General features: G+C 44.6%; 1 protein-coding gene across 1 annotated transcript; it reads right to left on the bottom strand.

The window, feature by feature from the left end:
* Positions 1-148: 148 nt before the first annotated feature.
* LOC131253187 (BTB/POZ domain-containing protein At1g30440-like) lies at positions 149-1,767 on the bottom strand. The gene is made up of 2 exons (XM_058254067.1): positions 1,450-1,767; positions 149-1,345 (listed from the first exon to the last, which is right to left on the bottom strand). Exons 1-2 carry the CDS (start codon positions 1,614-1,616, stop codon positions 1,123-1,125), a joined length of 390 nt encoding a protein of 129 aa, XP_058110050.1. The 5' UTR covers positions 1,617-1,767; the 3' UTR covers positions 149-1,122.
* Between the last annotated feature and the right edge of the window lie 13,001 nt (positions 1,768-14,768).

The following is a 14,768-nucleotide window of genomic DNA, read 5'->3' as shown; positions in this document are numbered from 1 at the left end:
AAAAAAATCAGCAAATTTTTAAAAAGACAATAAATACATGCTTATATATAAACAAGTTACATACATGTCGTCATAAAAAACATGCTTATAATAATTTCAAGCATGAGCACAAGCAACCTAATCAGGATAAAGAGTAAACCACAATAAATTAAAAAAAAGGCACAAAATGCCCAAAAATGTCCAAAGATGGCCAAATCAACTTTTGTTTCCTTACTCCTTCAAGCATGAGCACAAGCAACCTAATCATGTATCGTTTACAATAAAAATAAAAAAGATAAGAAAAAATTGATTAAAAAAGTCAGTGGAAAAAAGGAGTTAAAACACGAATAATAGGAAAATCATCCACATGGGCCCTAATAGAACACACATCAAATATGATTGGGTTAATTGGGGCCCATTACAATGAAAATACAAAAAAGAAGAAGAAACCCAAAAAACAAAAAATGATTATTTATCTGCCTTGCATGTTTTTCCCAATTCCCAAAGTGATTATTTATCTGCCTTGCAAAACCATCTCTAATTTACTCTCCTACAATATCAGCAAAAGGTATAGTCAGATGGCAGGTTCCCTTGCTTCAATGTCATTGACAACCCCACGACATCTTGGGAATCTGTAATAGCAAGCAAGTTGTTCATCTATCGAAAAAATCTGTAGGTGAAATACAAAAGAAACCAGCTTAAATACTACAGAAAATGGAAACAGAATGCACATCATATTAAGACCATAAAGGAATCTGTAATCATATGTCAATTCTTCCCACTACTTGATATCTCTTTTTATAGATATGATTATGCTCATAATCGTGAGCTTTGTCAGCCACAAAACAGCAAAAATACAAAAAAGTCAGCCATAAAGCCGTGCCAATCTTGAGTTTTCCTGGTTAGTAGTGAGTTTTCCTATGCATTTCGTCAAATACCTTTCTAGCCAAGTCCAAATCATCGGACTTGGCGTAAAATGTAACCAGCACAATGGCAACAAATAGATCATAATTAGAGCCATGCCAAAGTACAAAAGCATAAATCACCTTACCCAACATCGGATGCGGAAGCGGCATCGACGACGAGCTTTCAAGAGGGAGGAGATGGTGAAATTGTCAAATTTAAGGGCGAGTTTGAATGATGTCAGAGACAAGAAGAGCCTAAGGGATTCAGAGTGATGGTTGTGTGAAGAATAGGCAATGAGCATGGTGTTGAAAGAGAAGATATTTTTATGGAGAATTTCATCGAACACCTTTCGAGCGTGATAGATATGGCCAAATTTGGAGCAAATAGAGACAAGTTTTGAGGTGAGGAAGTTGTCAAGAATGACTGACACGAGAATGTGGTGGGCATGGATCTGCTTTCCCTGGAAAAAGAGATGGTCAGCACAGTAAAGAAACAAATAAAAACTACAATAACAAGGGATTGGATGCTGAATCCTATCTCAAGCACAATGATCCTGAATCCTACCGCCATAGGTGGGCCTTCAAGTATATGTCAATCGCACGATAAAGGCCATCATCCAACAGTCTAGCATCGTCAGGAACGACCCCAGCCAGTGATCGGAACTTCAGCAACTTCAGATGAACATCTGGCGCAACTTCTGAAAGGTACCCATCGATGAGCTTGGCCACCATTCTGAAAGGTACCCATCGAGAGAGAGAAGAGGGCGTTCACGGCTGATGCATTGGAGGGAGAGAGGGAGGAGAATGAGAGAGAGGGAGCAAGGATCGGGAGGGAGAGAGAGGATTAGGGAAAGAAGAGCTTTCCCAAAGCTCTGATTAGAGAGAGAGAGAGAGAGAGAGAGAGAGAGAGAGAGAGAGAGAGAGACTGAGAGACCGAAAGACGTGTTTGGGCGCGGCTCTTTTTGAGCGCACGCCCACGGACGCAGAAGCTACGATCAGGGGATCCGTGCGGCTCACTATGATGTATTTCGTTAATCCATTCCGCTCCATAATTTTAATAAATTATTTTACTTTATAACAAAAAATTTCAAGTATATTGAAAGCCAAAGTAGACCACACCATAAGAAGCAAAAGTAATTTAATATCAATTTTTCCTACTGTGTGGTCCACTTGAGCCTTAGATCTAGCTGATTTTTTTTTTCATCCTCTAAAGTAATATTTAAAAATATATAGACGGCTCAGATAGAACATATAGTTTTTCTTAGGCTTCATAGAGCCCCTTACAACACTATTAATTATTAATGTTGCATCAACTTTTTAGCTACGGATTAAAACCGTAACAATCATAACTAAGGTTTATGTCCGTAGAAAAAAAGTAACGTGGTCTGAATCCTTTGCCCATTTTTTTGGTAGTGAATGACACAATTTTCTTAGCCATCATGGGGTGATGTGCTAGGTAATCATTTCCTCTCCTTTTCTCAAAAGTCAACACCTCCCCTTACCTAAGCATTTATGATGGCCTTATATCATTATGACAAGACATAACTCCTCTCTCTCTCTCTCTCTCTCTCCCTCTCTCTCCCTCTTTCTTCCTCATTCTCCAAGCAACCATGAGAGGTGGACGTCCAAGCTCTCCATGAGAAAGCTAGGTGTGGCCTACCTTCCTACCATCCAATCCCACCCTCTAAAATCAATCTCAACCGTTGAAGTCCATCCATTGGAGCTCTAGCATGCTTTGGCGAAAGAAGGAGGAGAAGATCTTAGGTGGGTGCTTCTCTCCCTCCCCTTCCTTTATTTTGTGGCACATTCAATGAGTGTATGTGGCGTTAAAACCGTTCATCAAATGGACCCCATTGCTGTTCAAACATGGGGACCAACCTACTTTGCTACCCCTCTTGGAGGGTCTGGATGATGGAAAAACACACATATCATGTTGATCTAATCAGGTGGGCCATGTCCATGTGGGACCCACCTAGAATGAGTTATATTCACACCGTCCAGCGTGTAGTGAAGTATGAACAGATAGTGGGATGCACGTCTGGACGTGCCATGGGAAAACAAAAATATCAACTCGGTTTAAAGCTTTTGGGTGGGTTGCTCATGCAGGCCCCACCTTGATGTATAAATCCAATCCACACTGTCCATCTCATTCCCTAGCTCATTTTAGCGTTGAGCCGAAATATGAAGCCAATCTGATTATCTGGCGGGCCATATCATTGAAAATAGTGGTTTTATCGTTAAAATTCACTCTGATGTTTCTGTACACCGAAACATACCGAATATTGAACTCGTTTGGACTGTCTTGAGCCATGGAATCCAATGGGTGGAGTGGATCCACCTGATGCGAGCCCTACCACGAAAAAACTATTTTTCAAACAAAATATATATAAGTAGCAACGCCTGCTACTGGGGACCGTTAGAGGAAGTGCAGTGCAGGACGCTGCTGTGTCTGGACGGTGGCCAGGGGCCGTGGGCCCCACTACAAGCCCCACCGTGATGTGTGTTGAACATCCACGCCATGCATTTGATGGCCCTTTAGGGCAGCGAGCCCCTCTCCAAAAATCAGCCGTAGGTGGAGCTAAGGTGGCCCTCGTCACAGGAAGCGGTAGGGATTGAACGTCTTCCATTGAAACACTTTTAGGCGTCCAGAAGTTTTTGACCATTATGAAATTTATTTTTCCTCTACATCCAGGGCCGTGTGACCCTATCAACAGATTGGACGGCAGATAAACATTATGGTGGGCCCCACGTGGACCCACTGATGTATGTATGTATACCCACACCGTCATCCATTTGGTGGGAACCACCAATGATGTATGTGCTCTATCCGCACCATCCACAACATTGGACGATGGGACCCTCCCACGTGTGGGGCCTCCCTTGATGTATGTGCATGTCCAGGCCGTCCAGGGCTGGACGTTGCATGTTTATTTAATATGATATTAATATATTATCTTATATTAATATATGATATAATATATTATATATTATATTATAATATATAATAACATATATTAATTGAGAAGGAGCCACCTCTGCCCCCTTTTAATGCATAAAAGCTGCAGTAGCAGCAGCTATATTATATATATATATTATATATTTTTTTATATACAGGAAGGTGGGCCCTACGTGGGACCCACCTCTGATTTCCTTTAATGCAGCAATAGCTGCATGTACGATAGCTATATAGCTGCCTATTGACGTCTACAAATTGTGGGTCCCACCAGGTATGTGTTATATCTAACCATCCATCCATTCATCTAGCGAGCTGTCTTAGGTGGGCCACTGTGGGTAGACCCCACCCCTGATGTATTTTCCATCCATGCCGTCTATTCATGGGACCCACCATGATGCACGTGTTGTATTCAAACCGTCCAACCACTTGAGATATCATTTTACGGCATGAGCAAAGGAATGGGTCAGATCTAAAGTTCAAGCGGACCCCCACCATCAAAATTTAATGGGGACAGTGACATCCACCATTCAAACCGCTATGGGCCATGGTAGTTTCCAATTAAGCTGATGTTGTTTCACTTCATCTATCGCTATGTTAACTTATGAATTGGTTGGATCTCGAATACATTACGGCAGGCCACACCATGATGTGATCATCCATTGATCAGGTGGACCACACCACAGAAATAGTGGAGGATGAACGTCTATCATTGAAACCCATTTGGGTCACGAAAGTTTTGGGTCAATGGGGAATTGTTCTCCCTCTTAATGCAGGACTTTATGACCTTATGATTAGATTGGTTGGAAGATGAACTTTTTGGTGGGCCTTATGATTTATTTAACAGTACAAGTTTATTATCTCCACTGCTATTTGTGGTATAGTCCAAATGATCCTTCCATATGATTCTTTTTTTTTTTGGGATGTATGAGGCCCACCTTGATATATACATGAGGCCCATTAGTGCGGCCCATGAATGCAACTCACTTGATGTGTATGAGGCCCATTAGTGTGGCCCATTGATGCAACTCACTTAATGTGTATGAGGCCCATTAGTGCGGCCCATTGATGTAACTCACTTGATGTGTATGAGGCCCATTAGTGCGGCTCATGGATGCAACTCACTTGATGTGTATGAGGCTCATTAGTACGGCCCATTGATGCAACTTGTGAGGCCCGTATCCTAGATTGTACTGTTCCGGAGGCTTACGCGGTCCTCCCGGTCGAATTTCGGTGACTCACGATCTGTAATTGGCAGTTGCGCGCAACCCTGAGTTGTATCTCATTTTCTAGAGTTAGCTCGACCCGAGACCTTCACCATTGCGACCGCGCCATCAACGCGGTTCCGATGCCGCGTCTCGCGCGCTGAGGCTATACCCAAGCCAGGAGATGTGGGCCTGCGTTTAGTTTGAGAAAAACACCGCACGTTGCTAATCCCAAGAGAATGTCCCATCAATCACATCAATCCATCACCTCAAGTTAAGTACAAGCAACCCATACCCTACCCTTATCTCTCTCTTACATAAGTCCATAAAGTCAACAAGCACCTTAACACTCATGTCACTCCACCATCACTCCTCTCCCATCATCTCTCTCTCACTCTCTCTCTCATTCTCTCATCACTCAAGCAACTCCCAAGAGAAGGCAATGTCTAAGGCATTTCCTAGCTTCATGAGAGGCTTTGAGTGACCCACTTCCTATCACCCGATCCCACCATCCTAAATCCATCTCAACCGTTGAAATTGTCTCTTTGGGACTCTATCATGCTTTGGTGGAAGAAGGAGGAGAAGATCATAGGTGGGTGTATCTTTTTTTTTGGAGTTGATTTATGGATTTAGGGCCCACATGGTGGGACCCATCTTGATGTATGTATTGTATAGAGGGGCCCATAGTGGCGGGGCCCCTCCTCCATCCGTCCCTCTCTCTCTTTCTCTCTCTCTTCCTCCCTTTCTCTATTTTTCCTTTTTGTTGAACGGCCCACTTGATGCTTGTGATATATCCACACCATCCATCACCTTGGGCTCACTTTGATGAGTGTGGTGTGTCCACACTATCCAGCAACTTAGACGGTGAGACCCTCCATGGCCCATGCATCCATACCGTCCATTCACGGTGGAGCCCACTGTGATGTGGATTTCATCAATGCCGTGCATCTGTTTTGCTGCTGCAGCAGTAGTTGCTGCTGACGTCAGCAGCCCTTAGGGTTTGACCGTGAGGTATGTGTTATAATCCAGACCGTCCACTCATGTGGACTGCACCTTGATGTATGGACTTGATCCACACCGTCCATGTGTATGGGATGGTGGGCCCTGACGTATGTGGGCCACACTGTGATGTATATGTTTACATCCATCCACCCATTTGTGGCCCTCACTCATTGCACGTGTACAACCTCCAGACCGTCTGTCATGCGTTTCTGGATGCTAGACGATGGTATTAATAGTATATATATATATATATATAGATATATATATATATATATTATATTATTTAATATTATAATATTATATCATGTGGGCCCCACGTGGGACCCACCTGGATGCATTTTTCATCCACACCGTTGGGCAATACATGCCATCCGTCCACCTCAGGATGTAGGGCCCACCTTGCATGCGTTATCCAGGCCGTTCGCCATCTGGACGGTGTGTCCATCCAAACCGTCCGTCCCTCTTGTTGACGGTGGGGCCTACTTGAGGACGTGAGTCGTCCAGACGGTCCAGATCAGTGGGACTCACCTCTGATATGTGTTTCAACGCACCGTACACACCTGGATGGTGGTGCCCTATCATGATGTATTTGTTATAATCAAACCGTCCAGATGGTGGGACGCACTTGATGTTTGCGTTGTATCCAAGACCGTCCAGACCTGCTGGACGTGGGTTGGACGTTGGTGGGCCACACCACATGGCACCACCCTGATGTATATGTTTTATCTACACTGTCTATGGTGTATGGGTTTGATACTGACCGTCCAGCTGTGTGGACCCCACTTGAGGTATGGATTTCATCCATGCCGTTCGTCCATCGGTGGCAGTAGCATTGGCTGCTATGTTGGACATCAGCAACTCCAGTAGGTCCGTTCATGAGGTATTGTTATATCCAAACCATCCATAAACGTGGGACCCACATGACCTATGTTTATTGGCTAGACCGTCTAGACCTGCTGAACGATGGGGTCCACCTTGATTTATGTATTCTGTCCCCACACCGTCCGTTTGGACGGTGCTGCTGTGGGACGCACGGTGATGTATGGATTTAATCCACACTGTCAGTAGGTTATGTGGGACCTACCTTGATTGCATGTATCGTATGCACACCGTCCATCAAGGACGGTGGACCACCCTGATGCAGGTGCTGTCCAGCACGTGGGCCACCTTGATGCATGTATTGTATTCACTCTATCCATCTATGCTGGACAATGTCTGGACAGTGCTGATAATGTTTGGACAGTGTTGGACAATGTTTGGATGGCGCTGATTCACCTAGACAAAGGTTGGACAATGCTGATCATCATTAGTGGGCCAGGTGCCCCAAGGAACGATAGTATACAGTGAAACACATTTTACACCTACCACCATTGAAATGGTTTTTGGTGTGGTCCAAGTCCACTTGAGGCCCATTGGTGCGGCCCATCAGGATGTATTTTTGACCCATGTGTAGGGCCCACCTATTGTGTATTTAAAGCCCATAGGCAAGGCCCAATGTGATGTATTCGAGGCCATGAGTGAGGCCCAATGTGATGTATTTAAAGCCCATGGGCGTGGCCCATTGTGGTACACTTGAGGCCCTTATATGAAGCCCAATGTGATGTATGTGAGGCCCAATGTGATGTATGTGTAGCCGCTGCATTGCGTATAAATCCCTTATGTGGGCCACTCCTTGGGAGCAATGTTGGTTAGATGTCCACATTAAGGGGCAATGATGGTTAGACATCCTCATTGTGACCTTTCCTTAGGCCTTGTTAGGCCCATTCTCTTCGTGAGGTAACCCAAATAAGTGGGCCCCATTCACCGTAAACGGATGACTCCGTGCTATCGGATTTGATATAACCACGGCTGAGTGCCAATCTTTATACTATGGTTGATTGGTTGATCGTCTATGGACCCCACTTTGTTTATCTACTAATTAACGGTACCGATTATCGAGGCCGACGCCGATTATCGTCCCTGATTATCGGTGCCGATTGTCGTGACTGATTTGCCGATTCTGATTATCGATCGATTCTAATTGTCGTGACCGATTTGCCGATTTCGATTGTCGTAACCGATTGCTGATTTTGATTGACTTGACCGATTGTCGATTAGCGATCGAGGTCGTTTATCATGACCGATTGCCGATTAGTGATCGAGGCCGTTTATCATGACCGATTGCTAATTCTGATTGACGTGACTGATTTATCGATTCCGATTAATGACCGATTCCGATTGTCGTGGTCGATTGCCGATTAGCGATCGACGTCGATTATCGTGACCGATTATCGATTTCCGATTGACGTGACCGATTTGACGATTCCGATTATCAATCAATTCCGATTGACTTGACCGATTGCCGATTAGCGATCGAGGCCGTTTATCATGACCGATTGCTGATTTTGATTGACGTGATCGATTTGCCGATTCCGATTATTGACCGATTTCGATTGTCGTGGCCGATTGTCGATTAACAATCAAGGCTGATTATCGTGAACGATTGCGTTTTTCCAATTGACGTGACCGATTCACCGATTCTGATTATCGATTGATTCCGATTGTCATGACCGATTTTGATTGTCGTGACTGATTGCTGATTCTGATTATCAAGGCCGATGGTATAGGGCGATTCCGATTGTCGAGGCCGATTTCGAGTGTCAATTCCAATTGTTGAGGCCGATTCTGATTGTCGAGGCCCATTGTGATGTATTCGAGGCCCATGGGACGTGGCCATTGTGATATATTTTCAGCCCATATGGTGAGGCCCGACTTGATGTATATTAGGCCCGTGGGAGCAGCCCATTACGATGTATATTAGACCCGTGAGATGCGACCCACTTGATGTATATGTGGCCCATGAGTGAGGCACATCGTGATGTGTATTAAGCTCTTGAGTGAGGCCCATGGTGTTGTATATTTGGCCTGGTGTGAGGCCATGAGTCCACTATATGTTAGGCTCTATATGGGCCTTTCCTTGAGGACAATGTTGGTTAAATGTCCACATTGTCGAGGTTGAATGTCGATGCTAGTTATTAATACCGATTATGAGTATGTGACTATATAGCATCATGATATATGCCCATACACATCATCTCCATGTTTGTTATGAGATGTGGTTGACCAATGCATATGTCATTGGGCAGGTTGTTATGAGATTCCCTGATAGGCGGAAGTTATCTCACATGAGCGCACGATATGCGTAGGATTGGTGCATGACTGGATTGTATAACTCATGCATCTTGCATTGTGTGTTGTGATTACTGTACGCCCTAGCGACATCAGGGCCGTAGGCTCCACAGGTATATCATAGATGGCCAGATGGGACACCAAAAATGTTTGGTTCGAGCATCAGGCTGGCATAGATGACCTTAAGTGAAAATTCTTAAAACCCTCTTGGTACCAGAGGACGCCCCAACGTCGAGACCGAGTGGATGTACATGAGCGCCCGAGTGCCGAATACCAGGAGGCCGCGTCTCCCACTGTGTTGTGGTCGGTTGGGAGGGGGTGTGGCCTTACCTGCCCGAGGGAGTAGGCATAGCTAGGCTGAGTTTGACTAGCTCGAGGAATGGGTCCGCTATCGACGAGTCGGGTAGGTATTGGCAGACTACTGGCCAGGCGGATAGTGAGGTCTCTTCCACTTACCCAGTTGTGCGCTTGATGGGGCGGCAGGTGGTGTGGAGTGTACTAGACCCCGGTGATGATCCCAAAGAGGAACCGTACTGATATGTAGACTTATTGAGCAGGAATTGCATATTCATCCATTCATTCATTCATTATCCACTCGAGCTGGTGGTGCGCAACTATTTGTTACGTGTATCTTCGTATGGCCAGGATTTCAGTTAGGCGCGCGACTAACCTGAGACTAGGAGTTTACCACATTGAGTCTGACTATCCAAATTTAGGTATGGGACTAATTTGGATAGAAGTCTCTTGTGATAGACCCCATAGCCTACGATACTATGTACTATCATCCCGACCTCACACTCTAGCTTGGTCATTTCATTCGCATCGCATATTGCATCCGTATGCATATGACATTTTGGGTCATTATGTTTTCTATACTTATATGGCTTAGATGGACTAGCAGGATTTACATATTGCATTGTACGCTCAGCATCTGATATTTGGCTCTCTATGACTCCTCATTTGTATAGCCGATCTGCATTGCATACTCTGATATTATATGACTCATGGACTTACCAGTATATGTCCGCTTACTCTGATATTGTATGATTCATGATCTTATCAGTATTTCCGCTTATCTCGATGATGTATGATTTATGAGCTTTATTGTATACTTGGCACTTACCTTACACACACTTTTACCACCCTCTAAGCTTTCTATAAGCTTATACACGATAGATGCGTGCAGGTGGCGTTAGGTTGCAGGAGCGTTGAGCTTGGAGCGTGCAGCTGTCTTCTGGAGCTTTGATTTCGATATATGTATTTCCCTTTCAGCATTGTATTCAAATGATTATATTAGTGGATATGTGATGATGATATTACCTTTATGAATTGGGTATACTTGTGGTTATGCTTCTTATAAGACAGATGTACGTTGGAAAATTCTCCTTGTAGGATCCCAGGATCAGAACTTGGCATATAGACGCTGGGAGCCGAGAATGAGGTACTATGGAGGCTGTCGACATCGGGTCTGGCAATCAAGATTCCTGTGAATCCAATTTCCGGGTTTGGGGCGTGACACAACTCACTTAATGTGTATGAGGCCCATTAGTGCGGCTCATTGATGCAGCCCACTTGTTGTGTATGAGACCCATATGTGAGGCCCATATGTGGTGTATATCAAACCCGTTGATGTGGCCCACTTGGTGTATGTGAGGCCCATGGGTCATGGCCCATTGAGATGTATTTTTGGCTCATATGTCGTAGCCCATTGTGATGTATTTCCTGCCCATTTGGTAAGGCCCATTGAGATGTATTTTCGTCCCATATGGTGTGGCCATTGTGATGTTTTTGTAACACATTTAATGAGGCCCATTATGATGTGCATTAGACCCATGGGTTATAGCCGTGTGATGTATCTGAGGCCCATGTGCAGGGCCCACCTGTTGTGCATATGAGGCCCATGAGCAAGGCCTATCGTGATGTATTCGATGCCCATGTGATGCGGCCCATAGTGATGTGTATATAATCCTTGTATGAGGTCCATGATATTGTATATTAGGCCCTTGTGTGAGGTCATGGGCCCACTATATGTTCGGCCCTATGTGGACCACTCCTTGGGAGCAATATTGGTTGAATGTCCACATTGATGGGCAATGATGGTTAAAGGTCCACATTAAGATCTTCCATTAGGCCTCGTTAGGCCAATTATCGATGCCGATTATGAGTATGTGACAGCATAGCATCATAATACATGCCCATAAGCATCATCTATATATTTGTTATGAGATGTGATTAACCATCATATGAGTCATTGTGCAAATGGTTTATGGGACTCCCTGATAGGTAGAGTTATCCCACATGAGTGCACGGTATGCGCAGGAGTGATGCATGTTTGGACTACATGACTCATGCATCTTGCATTGTATGATTGTGATTACTGTACGCCCAGGGACATTAGGGCTATGACCTCCACAGGCATGTCGTGGATGTCTAAATGAGATACCAAAAATGTTTGGTTCGAGCATCTGAGCACTTTGGATGTCCGTGGGTGAAAGTCCCTAAACCTCCGAGGCCAGGAGACGCCCCAACGTCGAGACCGAGTGGATACATGAGCGCCTGAGTGCTGAATACCAGGAGGCCGCGTCTCCCACTGTGTCGTGGTCAGTTGGGAGGGGGTGTGGCCTTTCCTGTCCGAGAGTAGGAGGCATAACTGATGTAGTAATAAACTCGGTGAGATCGAGGTCAAATCCCGAGGGACTAAAACCTGTATGTTATCTGAAACTAGGTAGAATTAGAACTAGACTAAGATGAAATCTAAATTGATTATAAATTGAGGAATAATGGTGAAGTATTAATGTAAAACTTAAACAATTCAGGGAAAGGAACTAGGGATTCAGAGGATCCACTTGTAGAGATCAGGGCAGTCTACGCTTGATTCACAAACTCAACTGGACTTCGAGTCCCATCTTCATCAACTTAAACAATTCAGGGAAAGGAACTAGGGATTCAGAGGATCCACTTGTAGAGATCAGGGCAGTCTACGCTTGATTCACGAACTCAACTGGACTTCGAGTCCCATCTTCATCCAGTTAGAAGATATATCACTAGAATCGAATCTGAATTGTTGTTGATCTAGTTTTCAAGAGACAAGACGGATGTAAATTAGAATGGATTCCATCACAAAACCATGCCCATGAGACAAAGAAAACAACAGAATTAAACCAATCCACAGCCAATCTGAGTGAGGTATGAATGTTAGGAAGGGTTCCGTCATCCAACCATGTCTAAGGGGCGATGATGAATAATAAGGTTTCCTAACTGTATAATCACAATAATGAAAAGGAAATACTCAAAGCCATCGCAGATCTATTGTAATTTTAGTCACAACAAACCATTAAAAACTAAAGGTATTCCTTAAAATCAAACCAATATCAGCATCAGTCTAGTAATGAATCAAATCCATAGAGTCTTCCCATCATGCCACAAGCTTCACCTCTTAGCCCTAGCTAAGAGGTTTAGCCAGCCATGAATAAGCTAGAACTTGAACAAAAACAAAACAATAAAATAAGAACAAACTCTAACTACTACTCCCTCTTGTGCTCACGTCCCCAAAGAATTGAATCCCCTTTCTCCCTTCTCTCTTCTCTCTTTATAGCTGTAAAGGACGGTGGATGGGAAGCTGGAAGAGAGTCGGTCTGATGCTTGGTGAAGCGATGGAGAATTCCACAAGAAGTTACGCAGCGACAGAGGATTGCGCAGGCCCTGATTTTCTTCACCCGATCAGACAGCCGTGAGAGATGGATCAGCTAAGAAACTTGAGTCTAACCCACCTCATCCATTAGCTAAACTTCTGGTCAGTTTTGGATCAGCATCTGATGGTCCTAACCCATGGATCTGCGGCCAGTATAATTCCGCAAGCACCCTTCTGCGCCCGAGATTTCTGCACTATACAAAACGGCAGGTGGTGGGATGATTTCGTGGAGCAAACTTTGGTGAGGAAGTTTCCTCATTTTAGACAACAAGGTGGCGACCGGATTTGCCTCTTTCTTGATTTGGAAGGTCTGGATTGAAAGAAATTCCCGGGTGTTGGTCATGCTACGAGCAGAAGCCGGCTTGTGTCCGTTTTTTCGCGGATCGCAGCAGGGACCGAATTACATCCGGTTTCCTCATCAGATCAGGAACTAAAAACACACATCTTAGATGTGTTTTATCCTGCAGACGCAATGAATGGTTCAGATCAAGATGAATACATGTGATGGTGGACCACCATCCTCTGAAATTAGAAGTTGTTCGTTGCGTCAAAACGCAGGAGGTCCTGCTTCACAGGATCCCTAGGTCACCTTCGGATCTCGTATTTATGCGAAAATGGTGCTGGATGGCCGAAATTTCATCTTGAAGATTATGGACGGTGTGGATCTGATGCTTGACTGATCCTGGTGGTCCCACTAACTTCCGTCCGCAGCTCTTCCGCAGTAGAGATGAACACGGAAGGTTCCGTTTTGAATGGGAGTCAGGCCGCGTATGCTAACCGACTCCTTCAGGTTCAGCGCACGTCAAGAGTACGTGCACGGTGTGCACGCAGCTCTCCAGATGGGACCCACTGAGATGAGTCTGAGAAATTCGCTCCGTCTATTCGTGTTCTCGTCTCATTTACGCTGATGAGAACAATTTTAAAGCATATCTAGATCTCGGGTGTGCCCCGAATAAGATATTCAAGGGCTGATATGTCCGTTGGGCCACACCTACACAGATCTGAGGGCTGAAATTTGACGTGTACGGTTAATTTATGGTCCTCAAGCCATGTATATAGTTTCAAGCAAATCAGACAGCAGAAAGCCTGTGATCTTGAATTCTAAACGACTTTTAAGCCACTTGAACTGCAGTTTCTCGATTTTCTTAGATCTTTGACATGTAGCTTCCTCGATCTTGGTCCCTTGGGGTCCGTCCCTTGCCTTGGTGACTTCTGAGCGTTAAATTCGTACTTTAAGCACCCTGTTTCAGTCTAAACTCGTAAATACACCTTGCATCACAAACATGATTAAATCAGGCCGTTAAACAGTACCATATTCATAAATTCAGATAATAACTAGGGTTTAATATGCAATATTTGACCCTCAACAATAGCTAGGCTGAGTTTGACCAACTCGTGAATGGGTTCGCTATCGACGTGCCGGGTAGATATTGGCTGACTACTGGCTAGGCGAATAGTGAGGTCTCTTCCACTTGCATGGTCGAGCGTCAGTGGGCGGCGATTTGCATGTACAGTGTACTAGACCCCGGTGATGATCCTAGAGATGTACAGTACTGATTTGTGGAGCAGGAGTTATATACTCATTCATTCATTCACTATCCACTCGGGTTGGTGGTGCGCAAATATTTGTTACGTGTACCTTCGTAATGGCTAGGATTTCGGTTGGGGCACGCAACCAACTTGAGATCAGGAGTTTACCATATTGAGTCTGACTATCCAAATTAGGTATGTGACTGGTTTGGATAGAAGTCCCTTATGATGGACCCCATAGCTTGCGATACTATGTACTATCATCCCGACTTTACACTCCAGCATGGTCATTCCATTTGCACCACATATTACATTACATCCGTGGCATATGACAT

The sequence above is a fragment of the Magnolia sinica genome, chromosome 8, assembly GCF_029962835.1.
Source record: "Magnolia sinica isolate HGM2019 chromosome 8, MsV1, whole genome shotgun sequence".
NCBI lineage: Eukaryota > Viridiplantae > Streptophyta > Magnoliopsida > Magnoliales > Magnoliaceae > Magnolia > Magnolia sinica.
This window is presented reverse-complemented; position numbering and strand designations above follow the sequence as displayed.

What these genes read in the sequence shown, in the direction of transcription:
- LOC131253187 (XM_058254067.1), bottom strand. Translation starts at nt 1,616, where the DNA reads ATGGTGGCCAAGCTCATCGATGGGTACCTTTCAGAAGTTGCGCCAGAT. An exon ending in TTGAAGGCCCACCTATGGCG is followed by an intron (nt 1,346 to 1,449) that starts GTAGGATTCAGG and finishes CTCTTTTTCCAG; the next exon opens with GGAAAGCAGATCCATGCCCA.